Source organism: Pseudonaja textilis, chromosome 3, assembly GCF_049901715.1.
Source record: "Pseudonaja textilis isolate UNSWEBS1 chromosome 3, rPseTex1.2, whole genome shotgun sequence".
NCBI classification, from domain to species: Eukaryota; Metazoa; Chordata; class Lepidosauria; order Squamata; family Elapidae; genus Pseudonaja; species Pseudonaja textilis.
Genome location: NC_141992.1, coordinates 6,843,452 through 6,861,480, shown reverse-complemented (window position 1 = coordinate 6,861,480; position 18,029 = coordinate 6,843,452). Strand labels below are relative to the sequence as shown.

The 18,029-nt window shown below is 43.0% G+C and overlaps 1 protein-coding gene and 1 long non-coding RNA gene across 2 annotated transcripts in view; one reads left to right on the top strand and one right to left on the bottom strand.

Annotated features, from left to right (window-relative positions):
* OPRL1 (opioid related nociceptin receptor 1) overlaps positions 1-16,567 on the bottom strand; it is a 39,362-nt gene extending 22,795 nt beyond the window's left edge. The window contains exon 1 of the mRNA XM_087928867.1: positions 15,955-16,567. Coding sequence (XP_087784993.1) covers positions 15,955-16,175 — 221 coding nt within the window. The 5' untranslated portion in view covers positions 16,176-16,567. The remainder of the gene's footprint in view (positions 1-15,954) is intronic.
* The window catches only part of LOC148125999 (uncharacterized), a 153,340-nt gene that overhangs the window by 55,055 nt on the left and 80,256 nt on the right, over positions 1-18,029 (top strand). The window lies entirely within an intron of this gene.

Genomic DNA, 18,029 nt, shown 5'->3' with positions numbered 1-18,029 from the left:
AGGGAGCAGCGCGGCAGATGAAGGCCGGAAGCACTTTCCACACTTATCTTGTGGAGATTGTAGCCTAGGCTACTGGATCTTCTGCCCGAGAAAATCCTTCATTGGAGAGTGTGATTGAGGACACCCAGCCTATGAAGGTGTTTCATTGGAGAATCTGATTTATTACACACCCATGGGGGTGGAGGGAAACAGGATCATAGCTGATAGTAAATTAGGTGTCTCAGAGTTGGTTCCATATGGGTTAGTGCCAGACATGTTGCTCCTAATAAATCTTTTGGATTCTTTTGAAGCTTGGTTCGAGGCTCGTGATTTCATTAGGGCAATCGTCGGAACCCTGACAGCAAGCCAACTCTTCACATAACTGTCAACATCTTTCTTTATGCCGGGGCCATCAGAATTGCCTCCGCGCTAAGTGTAAAGTCTTTAAGAACCTGAAGCGGCCTGCTGTTTTGGCATCGTGGCTCCTCTGGAGGACTAGGGTGCAGAGGGATTCTGGGATGTAGAGTTTTGTCCCTTTCCATGCTAGGTCATCCCTTTTTGTCAAGATGTGTTGATTGTCCTAGAACCAGGGTCCTGCTTGTAGTTTGCCCTTGAGTTTCATGGTTAGATCGCTAACAGTTTGGTCTTGCTGGTTGCGACATTGTCATCTGGTGGTCACTTGGGCAGTTATTTGGGTAGAGGGGATGATGGCACCTGTACTTTTTCTCAGCTAATGATCTGACCCACACCCTTTTCCAACAAATCAAACACAATCCAAAGGGAACAGAAAGCTTGTAATGCTTTTGCAAGATAATTAGCTGCGATAAACACAAGCCTCGCCAAACTCTGCAACACTTACTGAAAGATAACAGACAAGAAATAATTTGCAATACAAGACTCTTCAAATACAAACTCAGGATACTGGAATGTCCACGAGGCTGGAGTTTCCAAAATGCCTTTGCCTTCTGCAAAGTACGTTCGTTTCACAGCTGGCTTTTATCTTCTTGAAGGAGCGGCCATTACCTTGCAGCCTTACTCCTGAGTCGCCGGTGCTGTTGTAACTGCTCTTTCCTCCGAGCAATCCTGCGTGCATGTGCACTTGGCACAGGCTCCTCAGGAACCTCCTCATCGCTGCTGCCAGCCCCCACAATTTCTGAAGGCAGCAGTCCACTGCCTAATGGTCCTGGCCTCTCATCTGAGTTCTCGCTCTCCTCAGCCATCTGCACCCGCTGCCGGCTAACTACAACAGTTACCAAAAGCCTTCCTAACCCAACCAAGATTTGTTTTAGGCTTTTAAAGTCTTCCAGCTCAGAATAAGGATGACCTAAGCAGTTAGTCGACTCTTATATTATGGTCAATTGCCCTTCACTGCTTTTTGTAACAACATTGAAGTTACTGCACATAACAGCACAATCATTTGGGGAGAACGTACAGTAGCTCTATAGAATAGAGTTTTGCCAAGTGTCAAACAGGGATCAGGCTTCCCAGACAATTGATTCTTTTGGATCCAGAGACAAACAGAATACAGGGGATTTAAGCTTTATTGTTAGGGCAAGCAAAGGAGAGTTTTTTAAAAAAGCATAGCATAAAAAGTAAACCTACCAAGCAAGAGGATGCCCAAATCTCTTACAGCTGTCAGGAGTTACTTAATATCAACAACAGAGATTCCCCAGCAGTAGGTTGAAAGCTACCTCTGATAACAACAACCCTGCAGGTTTTATTCAGAACCTGACACCATGCCAGGCTATGCTGTGGTTAGGAGACTGCAAGACCTGGCTTTAGTAGAGAACATCTGTAGCTTAGGAGTTGAATTCTAGGGTCCCCGGCGCTCTCTGAGCTTGGTGGTTTTCTTGCAGACGTTTCATGACCCAGCTAGGTAATATTATCAATGCTAGGAGAGAAGGAGGGAGAGAGGGAGGGGGAGGAGGAGGAGAAGTGGTGGGAGGAGGACTATGGGGTCCCGGGTGCTCTTTGAGTTTGGTGGGGTTTTCTGCAGACATTTCATTACCCAACTAGGTAATATCATCAGTGCTGGAAGGGAGGGGGATTTGGGAGGGGAAGGAGGAGGAGGAGAAAGAGGACTGTGGGGTCCTCGGTGCTGTCTGAGCTTGGTGGTTTTCTTGCAGGTGTTTCCTTACCCAAACGAAGAAACATCATCAGTGTTGGGTCAGTTCTAGCAACACCCAGGATTCCCCCCACAATTTAAGCTCAAAAGAGACAGGCAAGATGGAAAAGGAAACTGTGATCACAATCACCTCCTTCCACTCTTTCTCCAGCAACGGTCCAGTATGTAACCAGAACAAATGGTTAATTCAATCTGGGTTAGCTATTCAGTTTGAATAGGGGATTCCAGGTGGCTTTGCAATCTGGCTCAGTCTTCTTTAATCTTTTGTTTCCTGCTTGAGCATGGGGGGGTGGACTAGAAGACCTCCAAGGTCCCTTCCAACTTTGTTATTCTGCTTTGTTTCGCCAACATCTTGCAGAATTGATTCTCTTTTGTTCAGGCGCGACCAGCAGTCAAGTTAGGCATTTTTTGCATTTTTGATACACCGAGCCCAAAACATTCACCGTTGCTGATTTAGGAGGAGTGAACGTCAGAAATTCAGAACCCCAAAGACTAATTCTCTGCCCTCAGTAACGTCCTTTGCTGTAGTCCAACATCAGCAGGTTGAAATGTTTGCTGTTTTTATAACACCACCGGTCCCATTCACGGGGTTCACATTTCTCCTGCACCCCCATTTTCAAATCTCAAAGGCTGTTCTCAGTGCTTATGGACTCCTTCAGCATTGGAAGAAAAGCGGGGTGGGATTCGACAGGTTCGCACCTATTCGCTAGAACCGGTTGTTAACATTTTAAGCAGTTCGGAGAACCAGTTGTTAGAAGAAATTACTGGCCTAATCCTGTAAGGAAGGCAGGAAGGAAACATTCTGGTGTTGCTTACAGAAACTGCCTCTCCGTTAACCCTAATTACGTTCTTGGCAGGACTAGACTTCCTGTCTCAGGAACTTCTCTGGAATTCTTTTTCCCCTCCTTTGCTAGTACTTTGCTTGTGTGGAGTGACCATTCAAAGTTACAATGGCACTGAAAAAAGGGACTTGTGACCATTTTTTCACACTTACTACTGTTGCAGCATCCCCACAGTCATGAGAGGCCAGGCGAGGAGATGCGTGCCTCGATGTGAGTGATTTTGAGTTGGCCACACCCAGCCAATAACTACCAAGCCATGTCCACCCAGTCACATGACCACCTAAGCCATGCCCACCACCTAAGCCACGCCCACAGAACCGGCTGTTAAAAAATTTGAATCCCAGCCCTGAAGAAAAGGCCTTCCCTTAATAGTGACCCTCCCAGATTTTGCAGGAAAGAAGGAATTTTTCCAGCTCTATGTGAGCTAAAGCAGGGGTAAGAGATAATCAGTGTTGGAAGGGACCTTGTAGGTCATCTAGTCCAACCCCCTGCCCAAGCAGGAGACCCTACACCATTTCTGACAGATGGGAGTCCAATCTCTTCTTGAAAGCCTCAAGTGATGACGCTCCCAGAGCCTCTGAGGTCTCCAACCTTGGCAAATTTTACAATGGGAGGGGAATGAGAGAGGGGGTTATGTCTTAACCTCATCTATGGACTCCAACTGCCATTCTATCCAACCTCAACGCTCAGTGATTATTGGACCTGTAGTCCAATACTATCTGAAAAGCTAATGCATCCCAATCAATATTTTATCTCATGCTAGATCATTCTAAGGAAACAGTGCTGTGAGGGTTTCTATGCTGTGGACTTCCCACTGACCAAAGTGGAAGATAATTAAGACTGTCAATTAGTTAGTTAATGAGTTCGTTAGCTAGTTTAGTTAGTTGGGTAATTAGTTAGTCTGAAAATGCCAGGGAGTTTCTAGAAGCCTGGCCCTCTGACAAATCAGCCATCGACAGACACATAGACATTAACAATGTCTACCGACTATGCAAAAGAGACAATCAACCAGCCCAAAAGAGACCAAATAAGACTCCAGCACTTCTCCACCAGCGATCAGCACCCAGATCAGCAGAGATCAACTCCAAGGTTAACTTCTGACCAACAATAATACCCCGGTCAAGAAACTGCCAAAGAAGCCAACAGCAAACAGCCCAACCAAAGAATCTCTAAGACTTCCCCCACCCACATAGATAGGCAAGACACAAGAATATAAGCTGACAACAAATAGCACCCCATACTAGTACTGATGACATTACCTAGTTGGGCAATGAAACGTCTGCAAGTTTAGAGAGCACCAAGGACCTCTCATGTCAATCGTGAGCTACAAATACTCTCCATTATTGGTTGGTTGGTTAGTAAGTTAGTTAGTTAGTAAAATTTTTATGGAGATCTTCAATCATCCAGGTCATGGTTGTCCCAAAGGTGCTTTTTCAGGAGGCAACTGGACTTTCTAGCTTTTCCTTGAAGACATTTCGCTTCTCATCCAAGAAGCTTCTTCTTCGGTTCAGCTTCTTCTTCAGAACTGAAGAAGCTTCTTGGATGAGAAGCAAAATGCCTTCAAGGAAAAACAAAGTCCAGGGGCCAGTCTAGAGAAAAGAAGAATCAGGGGTGACATGGTAGCAGTATTCCAATATTTGAGGGGTTGCCACAAAGAAGAAAGGGGTCAAATTATTCTCCAAAGCACCCAGTGGGCAGGACAAGAAATAATGGTTGCAAACTGGAATCAGGAGAAACTTCCTAACCATGAGAACCGTGGAACAGAAGTTGCCTTCAGAAATCGTGGGCGCTTCATCACTGGATGTTTTTGAGAAGAGCCTGGACAGTCACTGATCTGAAATGGTATAGGGTCTCCTGCTTGAGCAAGGGGCTGGACTAGAAGACCTCCAAAGTCCCTCCCAGCTCTATTCTATTCTAAGTTAGCTAGTTATTTTTATTACAGTTGACGAGCAGATCTTAGATCTTTCATGGTTTGGGTCTTTGAGAGAACATTCCAGTCCCACGTCGGTCTTGAACAATTATGCTTCTTATTTTTGGTATTATCAAAAAAATCAATGTTAAAAAAAATTGGAACCCTGAACAAAACAAAATGAACATCCAAAGGAGCTTCATAGCCGAAAGCCCGGATACCATAAGGCATTTTCAGTTCACAGCAGAACAACAGATGAACAGCCATACAACAAAATCTCAGCGAACAAGTGGCCTTTAAGTGCTTTCTGCAAACCCTTCTCTTTTTTCTCTTGGACAAATTTAACACTCAACTCCCAATTTGGAAAAGAACATTTAAAAAAAAAACCATAATAATATTCAGCTTTTTTTTTTGGTATGCTTTACCCTTCAAAAACACAATCGCCCTTTTTAGACAAAACTAAAATCTTTGTCAAGAATCTTACAGAAAAACAGAAAAGTGAATCGACAAAGAAATCAGACCTACCGATAGTTGAGAAAGTAAAATACTCGGGAATATATTTAACAGCAAGACGGGTAACAACCAAAGAAGATAATTATATAAGACTACTGCAACAAATCAAAGTGGACTTGGAAAAATGTGGGGGAAAAATGCAGACGTCAAATGGCAGGAAGGATTGCAACTATAAAAATGAATATTTTGCCAAGGCTACTTTTTCTATTCCAAACGATCTCTGTAAAATTAGAAAAAAAAGTACTTTGACGAGCTAAACACAATAATTTTGAAATATGTCTGGCAAGGGAAAAAAGCCAGAATGAGATTGAAAATGTTACAAGAATCTAAAAATAATGGAGGCTTTGGACTAGCAGATTGGGAGCTTTATTATCAAGCTTGGGTGAGAAAATGGATATTGGAAGATTGTGACACAGAAGGTTACTATTTCTAGAAGGTCACAATCTCCAATTAGGATGTCATGCTTTTTCATTTCATTTATAAATATTTTTATTGTTTGGTATCACAAATTCCATTTCTATATTGAACAGCGTGTTTTCTAGGTGTCCAAAGTGTTAAAATATAAACATCATTATAATCATGTACATACATATACATGTATACATATCATATACATGTACATACACGTATGCCTATCATATACATATATATAATATCAATCGTTATTAGAAAGTATACTATCTTCCATATTGACATCAGTTATATAACCATCAAAATATTTACTAGTCAGTTTTTCTTTCCCATGTAGTTCATATTTTCACATAAATCCATTCATCTAACCTCTGTATCTATCTACTAGCCATTTTTAGAAAAGTTCCCATGTTATAAAATATTCCGAATCTGCCTTTTCTTTAATTTTTAGAGTTACACTATCTATTTCTGCATATTCCATAATCTTTTTGATTATATTATCATCTCTAGGGTTGTTGTTTTTTTTTCATTTTTCCAGTATTGTGCATATACACTCCTGGCTGCTGGTAGAATATGTAAAATTAAATATGTGTTACCTTTATTATAGTTTTCAGGTAGCAAGGATAGCATGCTTTTAAAAATTTATCTATTTATTATTTATTTATTTGTCAAAAGCTTACAATACAGTAGAAATAAGAATAAACATTAAATACAAGAAATAGGAACTAATAATTGGGGACAAAAGGACAGGGAAGATAGGCACAATTGTGCGCTTATGCACACCCTTTACAGACCTCTTAGGAACTGGGTGAGGTCAATAGTGGATAGTTTGAGGTTAAAGGAATGGAGGTTAGAGGATGTAACAACAGAGTCAGGTAGTGAGTTCCAGACATTGACTGTTGCTGAAGTCGTACTTCCTGCAATCAAGTTTGGAGTGGTTTACATTAAGTTTATATCTGTTGTGTGCTCTTGTCTTGTTGTGGTTAAAGCTGAAATATTCATTAACTGGTAAGACATTGTAACATGATTTTATGTACTATGCTTAATTCCAATCTTAGCTGGCAAAGTTCAAGGTTATCTAAGCCTAGAATCTCAAGTCTGGTGGTTTGAGGAATGTAGTATACTCTTCTGGTAAAATACTTCTGGACTCGCCCAATTATATTTATGTCTGATATACAGTGTGGATTGCAGACAACAGAGCTGAATTCAAGTATTGGTTTAGCAAAGGTTTTGAATGTCCTCGTTTGCAAATCTGTATTACCAGAGGAAAAGTTTCATAAGTGTTTTTTTTAATGGTACGAAAAACACAATCATTGGCTTTGGAAAATTATTAGTAGATACAAATAAAATAAGAGATGCTCAACTTAAAGCATCAGCCTTTCCCCTGTGTTAATGAGATAGAGGTAGTCCTCAACTTACGACCACAATTTGAGCCCAAAATTTCTGTTGTTGGGCAAGGCAGGTGTTAAGTGAGTTTTGCCCCATTTTACAACATTTCTTGCCGCCATTGTTAAGGGAATCGCTGCAGTTGTTTAATTAGTAACACGGTTGTTAAGAGAATCTGGCTTCTTCATTGACTTGGCTTGACAGAAGGCCACAAAAGTGGATCACATTGCAACCGTTGTAAATGTGAGTCGGTGGCCAAGCATCTGAATTTTGATCGTGCAACTGTGGGGATGTTGCAATGGTCGTAAGTGTGAAAAATGGTCATATCCCACTTTTTTCAGCGCTGTTGTAACGTCGAACAGTTGCTAAATAAACTATTGTAAATCGTGAATTGCCTGTACTTAAAAGGACAATATAATTCAACCTAAAGTGGAAAAACGTTACAATTTTCTACCAGGCTGTTCATACAACTGTACCAGCCTGTCTTCATTTTCTAGTTGTAAAAGAAGACTTGATCTGTCTCCTGAATGTAAACTTCTACCTCTGACAATCATATACCAACCAAGTCACTGCAATTGTACAATTTTACCATCCGAAATCTCTGTTCTTTTTCTCCCCAAATAAAGAAAATTTCTGCCTCTTTATTATCACGTCGCAAATTCTCTCTGTCTGAACATAATGCTAGGGATTAACACAGGCAAGGCGGGTGCATCAAATCTATTTGGTGGCTTGAGAAGAGAATTTGTTGGCAGGACAATGGCATAAAGCCGTCAAGGTTTAAACGATCTATTCCATATTAAGCGTCTTGCACAATGTTTTCTGTCCCTGTTTTTAAGCCTGATTAACATAGGAATAATATAGGAATACCACAGCAGATTTTAGCTGTTAATGTTTTAATCTGGTGGGTTTTTTGTTTTTTTTTTACAATGGATGCTTTTAAGGTTTTCCAATGTTTTTATGTTGTAAGCTGCCCAGAGTTGTTGGATATGAGAGGGGCAGAAAATAAATGTGAGAGATAGGGGTGTGTGTGTGTGTGTGTGTGAGAGAGAGAGAGAGAGAGAGAGAGAGAGAGAGAGAGAGAGAGAGAGAGAAGAAGAAGAAGAAGAAGAAGAAGAAGAAGAAGAAGAAGAAGAAGAAGAAGAAGAAGAAGAAGAAGAAGAAGAAGAAGAAGAAGAAGAAGAAGAAGAAAGACACATGGATAGATGGATAGGTAGGTAGATAGATATGATGAAGATAGATATGATGATGAAGAAGATAGATATAGACAGACAGATAAACGGATGGATGGAGAAAGAGGAGGAGGAGAAGGAGAAGGAGAGGGAGAAGGAAAAGGAGAAGGAGAAGAAGAAAAGATAGATGGAGAAGGAGAAGAAGAAGAAGAAGAAGAAGAAGAAGAAGAAGAAGAAGAAGAAGAAGAAGAAGAAGAAGAAGAAGAAGAAGAAGAAGAAGAAGAAGAAGAAGAAGAAGAAGAAGAAGAAGAAGAAGAAGAAGAGAGATAGATGGATGGACGGATGGACAGATAGATAGATAAATATGATAATGGATAGATAGATACAATAATTAGATAGATAGATAGATAGATAGATAGATAGATAGATAGATAGATAGATAGAGATAGATGGATGATAGAGATAGACAGACAGACAGGCAGGCAGAAACATGATTGAGAGTTCAGCTTTTCCATGGTTTCCAATTCTGCAATATTCTGCAAAACCTAGGATTTTTTAAAATTGCATATAACACGGTATATATTATGGACAACAAGCATATAGAATGGATTTTTGGTGGGGAAATAACATTCAAGACCAGGAATTTGCATTTTTTCATTCCTCCTCCACTTTATTTTCTTTAATCTTAGCTTTAAGGTGGAGGTGGGGGGGAGGGAATGGCTGCCTCTGTGTTTAATGTGTTGGTAACTGAATCCAGTTACTTAGACGGGTGATTTTTGATTGTAGCAGATTGGGTATCATTTTCATCCTGAACACCTGTCATTCACCGAATGTACCATAGTCATTTTTTTGTTTATAGTCAGTGGAAAACTGCAAAACAGAAGTCCTTCTGTCTTGTGCATAGCTGGAGCAGTGAGGAACAGCAGATATGATTAAATTGCATGAAGGCTTTATAAAGAGGTAGGAGAACATATGCACACCAGTAAAAACGCTAAGCCAAATTGATGAAATCGTGGGTGCAAAGTCAAATCCGTCCTGATTTGTCACTGTGTTTTAACTACCTGCATGCCTGAATGATCCATTTAAGGAAGAGAAGGGAAGGGAAGGGAAGAACAATGGAATGGTATGAAACGCAACAGAACAGAACAAAATAGAATAATATGGAATGCAATAGAACAGAACAGAACAAAATAGAATAACAATGGAATGGAATGGAATAGAATTGAATAGATTAGAATCAAATAGAATCAAATCGAACGGAATACAGTAGAATGGAATGGAAGGGAGTGGAAGAGAACAGAACAGAATAGAATAATAATGGAATGGAATAGAATGGAATGAAATTGAATAAATAGGAATAAGAATAGAATGGAATGGAATAGAATAGAATAGAATAGAATAGAATGGAGTGGAATGGAACGGAACGGAATGGAATGGAATGAAATGGAATGGAACGGATTGGAATGGAACAGAACAGAACAGAACAGAACAGAATAGAATAGACTAATGATGGAAAGGAATCAAATGGAATGTAACAAAACAGAACAGAATAGAATAGAATAACAATGGAATGGAATAGAATTTAATGACCATTCGAAGTTACAACGGTGCCGCAAAAAAATAACTTATGTCCATTTTTCACACTTATGACCATTGCAGCATCCTCAGGGTCAAATGATCAAAACTAGAGACGCTTGGCAACTGACTCATATTTATGATGGCTGCAGCGTCCAGGGGTCTCATGATCCCCTTTTGCAACTTTCCGGCAAGCAAAGTCAATGGGGGATGCCAGATTCACTAAAGAACCCAGCTGCAGTGATTCCCTTAACAACCGTGGCAAGGAAGGTCGTAAAATGGAGCAAAATTCCCTGAGCAGCTCTCTCTCTTGGCGACCTCAATGTGGGGTTCAATGGCTGGTCGTAAGTCGAGGACGGCCTGTGTTTATTCGAAAGATGTATCTGAAAACGAAACGCCTCCCATTGGTCGTGTTTTGTTCATGTGTGAAAAGGCCGGAGTGGATCAGGAGCTGAACGTCTCCTTGAAGTGTCTCACAGGTGTATCTATCCCTTTCTCTAGTTTTAACAATTATAATAGGGGATCTATCTATATCTATCTATCTATCTATCTATCACTATCACTATCTCTCTCTCTCTCCCTCTCTTTCTCTCCAACTAGTTTTATGCTGTAAACAATTATATTAGGGGATCTATCTATCTATCATCTATCTATCTATCTATCTATCTATCTATCTATCTATCAATCAATCTATCTATCAATCTATCTATTTCTACCTATCTATCACTTTCTCTCTCACTCTCCCTCTCTCTCCAATTAGTTATATGCTGTAAACAACTATAATAGGGGATATATCTATCTATATCTATCTATTTCATATCTATTATATTCATATCTATTTCATAGATAGATATAGATAGAGCCCTCTCATGCACACTAGTTTTATGCTGCAAACACTTATAATGCTGTAAACAATTATAATATTTATTAAATATAATAAACCACTGTAAAAGCCTGACTCACAGATGAACACTATACAGAAGCCTGATGATGGCAGATGAGATTCTGCCGAAACGTTGCTACAACTTTAAAAGCACAACTATAATGACGTGGGAAAATACCCGAACAAAGCTGAATGCCATACATGTAAGTACCCGCGAAAACTTAAGAAAACAATTATAATAGGTTATCTATCTATCCATCCATCCATCTCATTTTTATCCCACCTGCATTATTTAATGGCAAATATATCTAATATACCTTCCTCCTCCTCTTTTCCCCACCCAACCACCTTATGAGATGAGTTAGGCTAACAGAGTGAGTGACTGGCCCAGAGTGAGTGACTGGCCCAGAGTCACCCAGTTGGCTTTCATTCCTAAGGCAGGACTGGAACTCACCATCTCTTGGTGATTGACCCGAAGTTGTGCAAGCCAAGCTTTCATGCTCAAGGCAGGACTAGAACTCATCATCACCTGGTTATTGGTCCAACATCACCCCATTGGCTTAGCTGCCTAAGGTAGACTAGAACTCATTGTCTCTTAGTGATTGGCTCAAAGTTACTCGGCCGGTTTTTGTGCCTAAGATGGGACTTGAACTCACCATCTCCTGCTTTTTAGCCTGGTGCCTTAGCCACTAGACCAAACTGACTCTTGCTGCATTGTGCAAGCACTTTCAGGGTCCTAAGCAGGCAGCCATGCCCTCTTGCCATTGACTTCATTACCTGCCTCCTACACATCCCTTTCTGTCTCTTCTCTCTCTAAAGCAATCCGTTTTCTACCTTCCGTGACCTTACTCGGTTCATCTAGGACATTTTTTTCCAATTCCCCTCTTCCCCTCCTGACATTTGATTTTTATTTTTTGAAGAATAGGAGTAAAGAGGGGGGAGTTTTATTCTTCTTCTGCAAAAACCTAGCTTGCCAGAAAAAAAGTTCTGACAAAGCTGAAGAGACACATCGGAGCATACCTGGACTCTTTCAAGGTCTATCATAGGGGGAAAGGTATGGACTCACTCTCCATAGCACCCAAGAGAAAGCCAAAAAAAACAGTTGATAGAAGCTTTATAGAGGGAGATCAAAACTTGAAACTAGAAGAATTTTTGGTGAGAATCATGGAAGAGTGTATCTCCAGAATGGAATGGAATGGGAATGAAGAATACCTGTAGAATAGAATAGAATAGAATAGAGTAGAGTAGAGAGTAGAGTAGAGGAGAAGAGAAGAGAAGAGAAGAGAAGAGAAGAGAAGAGAAGAGAAGAGAAGAGAAGAGAAGAGTTGGAAGGGACCTTGGAGGTCTTCTAGTCCAACCCCCTGCTTAGAAACCCTATACCATTTCAGACAAGTTCCACCCCACACCATTGAACTCTGCATATTTTTTTCCTTTTCCTTTTCCTTTTCCTTTCCTTTCCTTTCCTTTCCTTTCCTTTCCTTTCCTTTCCTTTCCTTTCCTTTCTTTCCCTTCCCTTCCCTTCCCTCCCCTCCCATGGCTAAAGGCAGGACTAGAACACACTGCCTCCTGGTGATTGGCCCAAGGTCACCCAGCTGGCTTTCATGCCTAAGGCAGAACTAGAACTCACGGTTTTCTGCTTTCTAGCTTGGGGCCTTAACCACAAGATCAAGCTGGCTCTCTTTTTGAAATCTCTCTTTGGAAAAGGCAGCCATGGTCTTCTTCTGCAGAGTCCAGTCCGAGTAGGTCACCAGGACCTTCTGAGCTTTTGGACTCATGATGGAGTCCATCCTCAGAGAACATCTCTCTCTCTCTCTCTCACCAGAATAGTCTTCGTCTTCCTATCGCTGAGAGAGAGGGACTTGGTCCAAAGTCACCTAAGACAGGATTTGAACTCACGTTTTCCTGGTTGCTACTTCATTGCCTTTAACCAATACTCCAGACTGGCTCTAGATCAGTTGTTGCTGTTGTTTGTTGCAAAGTCGTGTCGTGACCCCATGGACAACGTTCCTCCGGGCCTTCCTGTTCTCTACCATCCCTCAGAGTCCATTTAAGCTCATGCCGACTGCTTCAGGGACTCCATCCAGCCACCTCATTCTCTGCCTTCTCCCCTTCTTCTTCTATTGCCCTCCATTGTTCCCAGCATCCGGCTCTTCTCCAGGGAGTCCTTCCTTCCTTCTCATGAGGTGGCCAAAGTCTTGGAGTTTCATCTTCAGGGATCTGGCCTTCTAAAGAGCAGTCAGGGTTGGTCTCCTCTAGGACTGACTGATTGGGTCACCTTGCAGTCCAAGGGACTCGCGGGAGTCTTCTCCAGCGCCAGAGTTTGAAGGCCTCTAGATCAGAGGTTTAGCCAATTCTGTCCCTGGGAAGCCAACTTACAAACATGGGCTCTTTAGCTAGCTAAGGTGGCCTTAGTTTTGCCGAAGACACAATGATAGAATTGTGGGATCCTTCATTGACTCTGATCTTGCAGACGTTTCATTACCCAACTAGGTAATGTCATCAGTGCTAGAGGGGAGTGGGGTTTTCACTGATGATGATACCTTGCCAGATAACGAAACATCTGCAAGAAAACAACCAAGGTCAGAGGACACCAAGGGTCTCAAAGTTCAACCCTGAGCTACAAATATTTTCTTCTGTTGGTAGTCATTGGATTGAAAGGGGAGTCGGCCATCTTCTAATCCAGCCCTGTCATGGATAGGAATCTTCAAATGATCCTACAAAAGACCACAATTGAGTCCAGATTTCGATTGAAAAATTCCAGTGACTAGAATTGGGTATGTCCAGTTTGCACACTAGAACAACTAGACACAAGGACAGGTTTTCCCCAAACGCCATCACTCTGCTAAAACAAATAATTCCCTCAACACTATCCAACTATTTACAAAGTACCTTTTGATTTTGATTCTTGACAAATGTATCTTTTTTTTTTATGTACACTGAGAGCATTTGCACCAAAGACAAATTCCTTGTGTGTCCAATCACACTTGGCCAATAAAGAATTCTATATTTTATATTCTATATTTAATGAAAAGAAGGCCTAGGGGTGACATGAAAGCAGTCTTCCGGTATCTCAGGGGCTGCCACAACGAAGCGGGAAATCAAGCTATTTCTCCTGTCCTGAAGGCCGGGACAAGAAGCCATGGATGGAAACTCATCAAGGAGAGAAGCAATCTAGAACTAAGGAGGAATTTCCTGACAATTAGAAAAAATAATCAGTGGAACAACTTGCCTCCAGGATTTGTGAATGTTCTAACACTGGAAGTTTGAAAGAAATTGGACAACCTTTTGTCTGCAATGGTATAGGATTTCCTGCTTGAGGTCCCTTCCAACTTCTATTCTATTCTATTCTATTCTATTCTATTCTATTCTATTCTATTCTATTCTATTCTATTCTATTCTAATTCTATTCTAGGACTCTGATTCTAGCAAAGCCAAGAGGCTGTTATTGTCTCCAAGAGCCTCTTCTTCTGGGGGAAAAACCAAACCAAACCACACAGCTCTGTGAAATTGAATCAACGATGAGATTTCAATCCAGGACAAGATACCTGGCTAGTCAGGTGTGGTTCCTTGAGCCCAAAGCAAGGTAGCCGACTTGTCTATAGGCATTTGGGGTGCTCCAATACGGGAGGCTTTTTTGATGAAGAGATTGGACAACCATTTTGTCCAGAAAGGGATAGGGTCCCCTGCTTGGGAAGGAGGTTGGGCTAGATGACCTCCAAAGTCCCTTCCAACCCTGATATTCTGTTATTCATTGATCGTCCCCATCAAGGATGATCTTCTAGAGAGCCTTTCCACTCGGTTTAGATGTTTGGAACATTTTAGTGATTGCATTATTTATTTATGTAGTTATGTAGTCGCCTATCTCGCCAAAGGTGACTCTGGGCAAAGCACATTAACAGCCTTTGTCAAGTTAATGTTCCAAATTTTCACCCACAGATAAGGCTAGAATTAATCTGCATTGCATTTGACTTCTTTGGGCCCCTACACACACACACACCCACTCTGAAGATTGCCGTAGGTAGATATTGGAGCACTGATGGTGTTATCTAGCCAGGCAATGAAACGTCTGCAAGAAAACTACCAAGCTCAGAAAGCACTAAGGACCCCACAGTCCTCCTCCTCCTCCCTTCTAGCACTGATGATGTTTCCTAGCTGGGCAATGAAATGTCTGCAAGAAAGCTACCAAGCTCAGAGAGCACCAAGCACCTCCTCCTCTTCCTCCTCCTTCCTTCTAGCACAGATGATGTTTCCTAGCTGGGCAATGAAACGTCTGCAAGAAAACTACCAAGCTCAGAGAGCACCAAAGACCCCACAGTCCTCCTCCTCCTCCCTTCTAGCACTGATGATGTTTCCTAGCTGGGCAATGAAACGTCTGCAAGAAAACTACCAAGCTCAGAGAGCACCAAGGACCCCACAGTCCTCCTCCTCTTCCTCCTCCTCCCTTCTAGCACTGATGATGTTCCCTAGCTGGGCAATCAAATGTCTGCAAGAAAGCTACCAAGCTCAGAGAGCACCAAGGACCACACAGTCCTCCTCCTCTTCCTCCTCCTCCCTTCTAGCACTGATGATGTTTCCTAGCTGGGCAATGAAATGTCTGCAAGAAAACTACCAAGCTCAGAGAGCACCAAGGACCCCACAGTCCTACTCCCTTCTAGCACTGATGGGTTATGAAATGTCTGCAAGGAAACCACTAAGCTCAGGGTGCAGCAAGGATCTCTCATTTCAACCCTGTGCTACCAATATTCTCCTTTCAAACCTCCCTTGATCTTAACGTCTACTTTAGGGATCCCGGGCACAGAAATCTTGCCCATCGAATTCAGCGGGATTTAATTTTTGAGTCGACACGGATAGAGCCCAAGCGTTTCTATTTCTACTTGCTCTAGCAATGTCTCGGATAATTTCCCTTGGGTTTGGAACGAGCAAAATTTCTTGGAGAAATCTCCCCACTCAGCATTCATCCCCGCCTCTAAGATGCTCGCGAGAGAAGAGAATTTTGCACGTGCGCCGGGGTGCCCTTGTCTTTTCGAGGGGTCGGCCCGGAACACGAATTCTTGCGCCACGCAAAATACCCTCAAAGAAAAGAATTGTGCACGTCCTCACTTGGAGACGACACCCCTGCTTGGCCCCTGACTTCATCCCACCGCATGGGTGTGTGTGCTCACCTGATGATCACGTACATGACCGAGCAGTTGCCCACGAGTCCCACGATGCAGACAATAGAGTAGACAATCACAATGGTGACTTTGATCCTCATGGGAAGGAAGCCGTCCGTAGTTCGGTTGTGGAACCAGTCGCCCAGGCTGATATTCCAGAGGGATGAGTCATTCACCAGCCTGGACATGTAGAGGACATCCCCCACTTGAGTGTGGAAAAAGGGGTCCATCCTGAAGGCAGGTGGGTCGCAAGCTCTGGAGTTAGGAAGTGGGGAGAGAGAGAGAGAGAGAGAGAGAGAGGAAAGGAGGATGAAGAAAAAGAAGAAGAGGAGGAGGGGGGAGGAAGAAGAGGAAAAGGAACAGAGGGACGAGAAAGGAGAAGAAGTGGAAAGGGAGGAAGAGAGGAAGGCAAAGGAGGAACAGAAGAAGGGGAAGGAGAAGAAGAAGAGGAGGAGGAAGCAGAGGAAGAAAAAGATGAGGGAAAGGAGGAAGAGGGAAAGGGAGAAGAGGAAACGGAGAAGGGGAAGAAGGGGAAGAGGCAGAAGAGGAGGAGGAAGAAGAGGAGGAAAAGGAACAGGGGGAGGAGAAAGGAGAAGAAGGGGAAAGGGAGGAAGAGATAAAGGCAAAGAGGAGAAGGGGAAGGGGAAGAAGAGGAGGAGGAAGAAGAAGAAGAAGAGGAAAAGGAGGAAGAGGATGAAAATGTAAAGGAAAAGGAGAAAGAGGAGATGGGGAAGGAGAAGAAGAAGGAAGAGGGGGAGGAAGAGGAAAAAGAGGAGGAGGAGGAGGAGGAGGAGGAGGAGGAGGAGAAGAAGAAGAAGAAGAAGAAGAAGAAGAAGAAGAAGAAGAAGAAGAAGAAGAAGAAGAAGAAGAAGAATTAAAATGGCTTGTGATACAACAAATCAATTTTCACACACCCTGACCCATAGAGAGCCAGGTGTTTTCACACACACACACACACACACACACACACACAGACTTACACATGCACATACCAACCAAGACCATATATGGGCTTCTTGCGCAATCAGCAGGAGACCAGATTTTTTTCCCTGCCCGTTTCACTGACCTGACCCCCCCAAGGGGAGACGCTTGGATTGGCTACAACACCCCACCCCCCCAAAAGGCGCTGTTACAGCCAGGGACCTTATGCCGTCACCACACACCCCTTTGCACAAAGAGTGAGATGGCAAATATCTTGGGTGAAAGGGAGGGAGGGAGGGAGGGAGGGAAGCTTGGCAGCCCTACGGAGCTTGCTAACCAGCCACCCTTCCTTCCTTCCTTCCTTCCTTCCTTCCTTCCTCCCTCCCTTCCATCTGTCCATGTGCAGAATGCACCCCTGGCTCCCTGCCGCTGAGCAAGCATCTTTCCATGCCAGCAGGTAAATTAACCCACCATGCAAAAGACCTCGGAAGGAACATGAGTAATAGCGCTCTCTCTCTCTCTCTCTCTCTCTATCGGCCTCTCTCTCTCTCTCTCTCTCTCTGTCTCTGTCTCTCTGTCTGTCTCTCTCTCTCTATCAGCCTCTCTCTCTCTCTCTCTTTTGGCCTGGATTTGTGCATTTGCTGCAAACCTGCCCTTTTCCCATCTGTTCTGCACCCAGCCAGGGGAAACTTCAAAAGAGCCACGCCAGCTCCGTCCTTACCTGGACGGCGATTCTTTTTTTCCCAAGCAAGCAAAAAAATAAAAAAAATGTAAATAAAAATAAAAATGAAAGCTCCCCTCCGATGGGGCTTTGCTTCGTTTTTTGCCTTTTTTTTTTCTTTAGCCACGCCGCTTAGGGTCCAGGCATGATGTCCACGAGGGAACCGCGGGAGACAAAGGCGCGCGTGTGAGGCTTTCGGGAGACAGAGAAACGTCCTTTCCGTCCCTCCTTGCTCCGAGGATGCTTTTCGGGGAGGTTTGGCGGCGATGCGGAAGAAAATCCCAACTTGCAAGGAAGGGGGAGGGCTTTGGGGAAGGATGCCAAGGAGAGGAGCACATGCACACAGCCTCGCTGGCTCTTTCACCCGCGCGCGCACACGCGCGCTCTCACTCACACACGCACACAGACACTTCTGACCTAAGTGGCGAGGGAGGATGGGAAA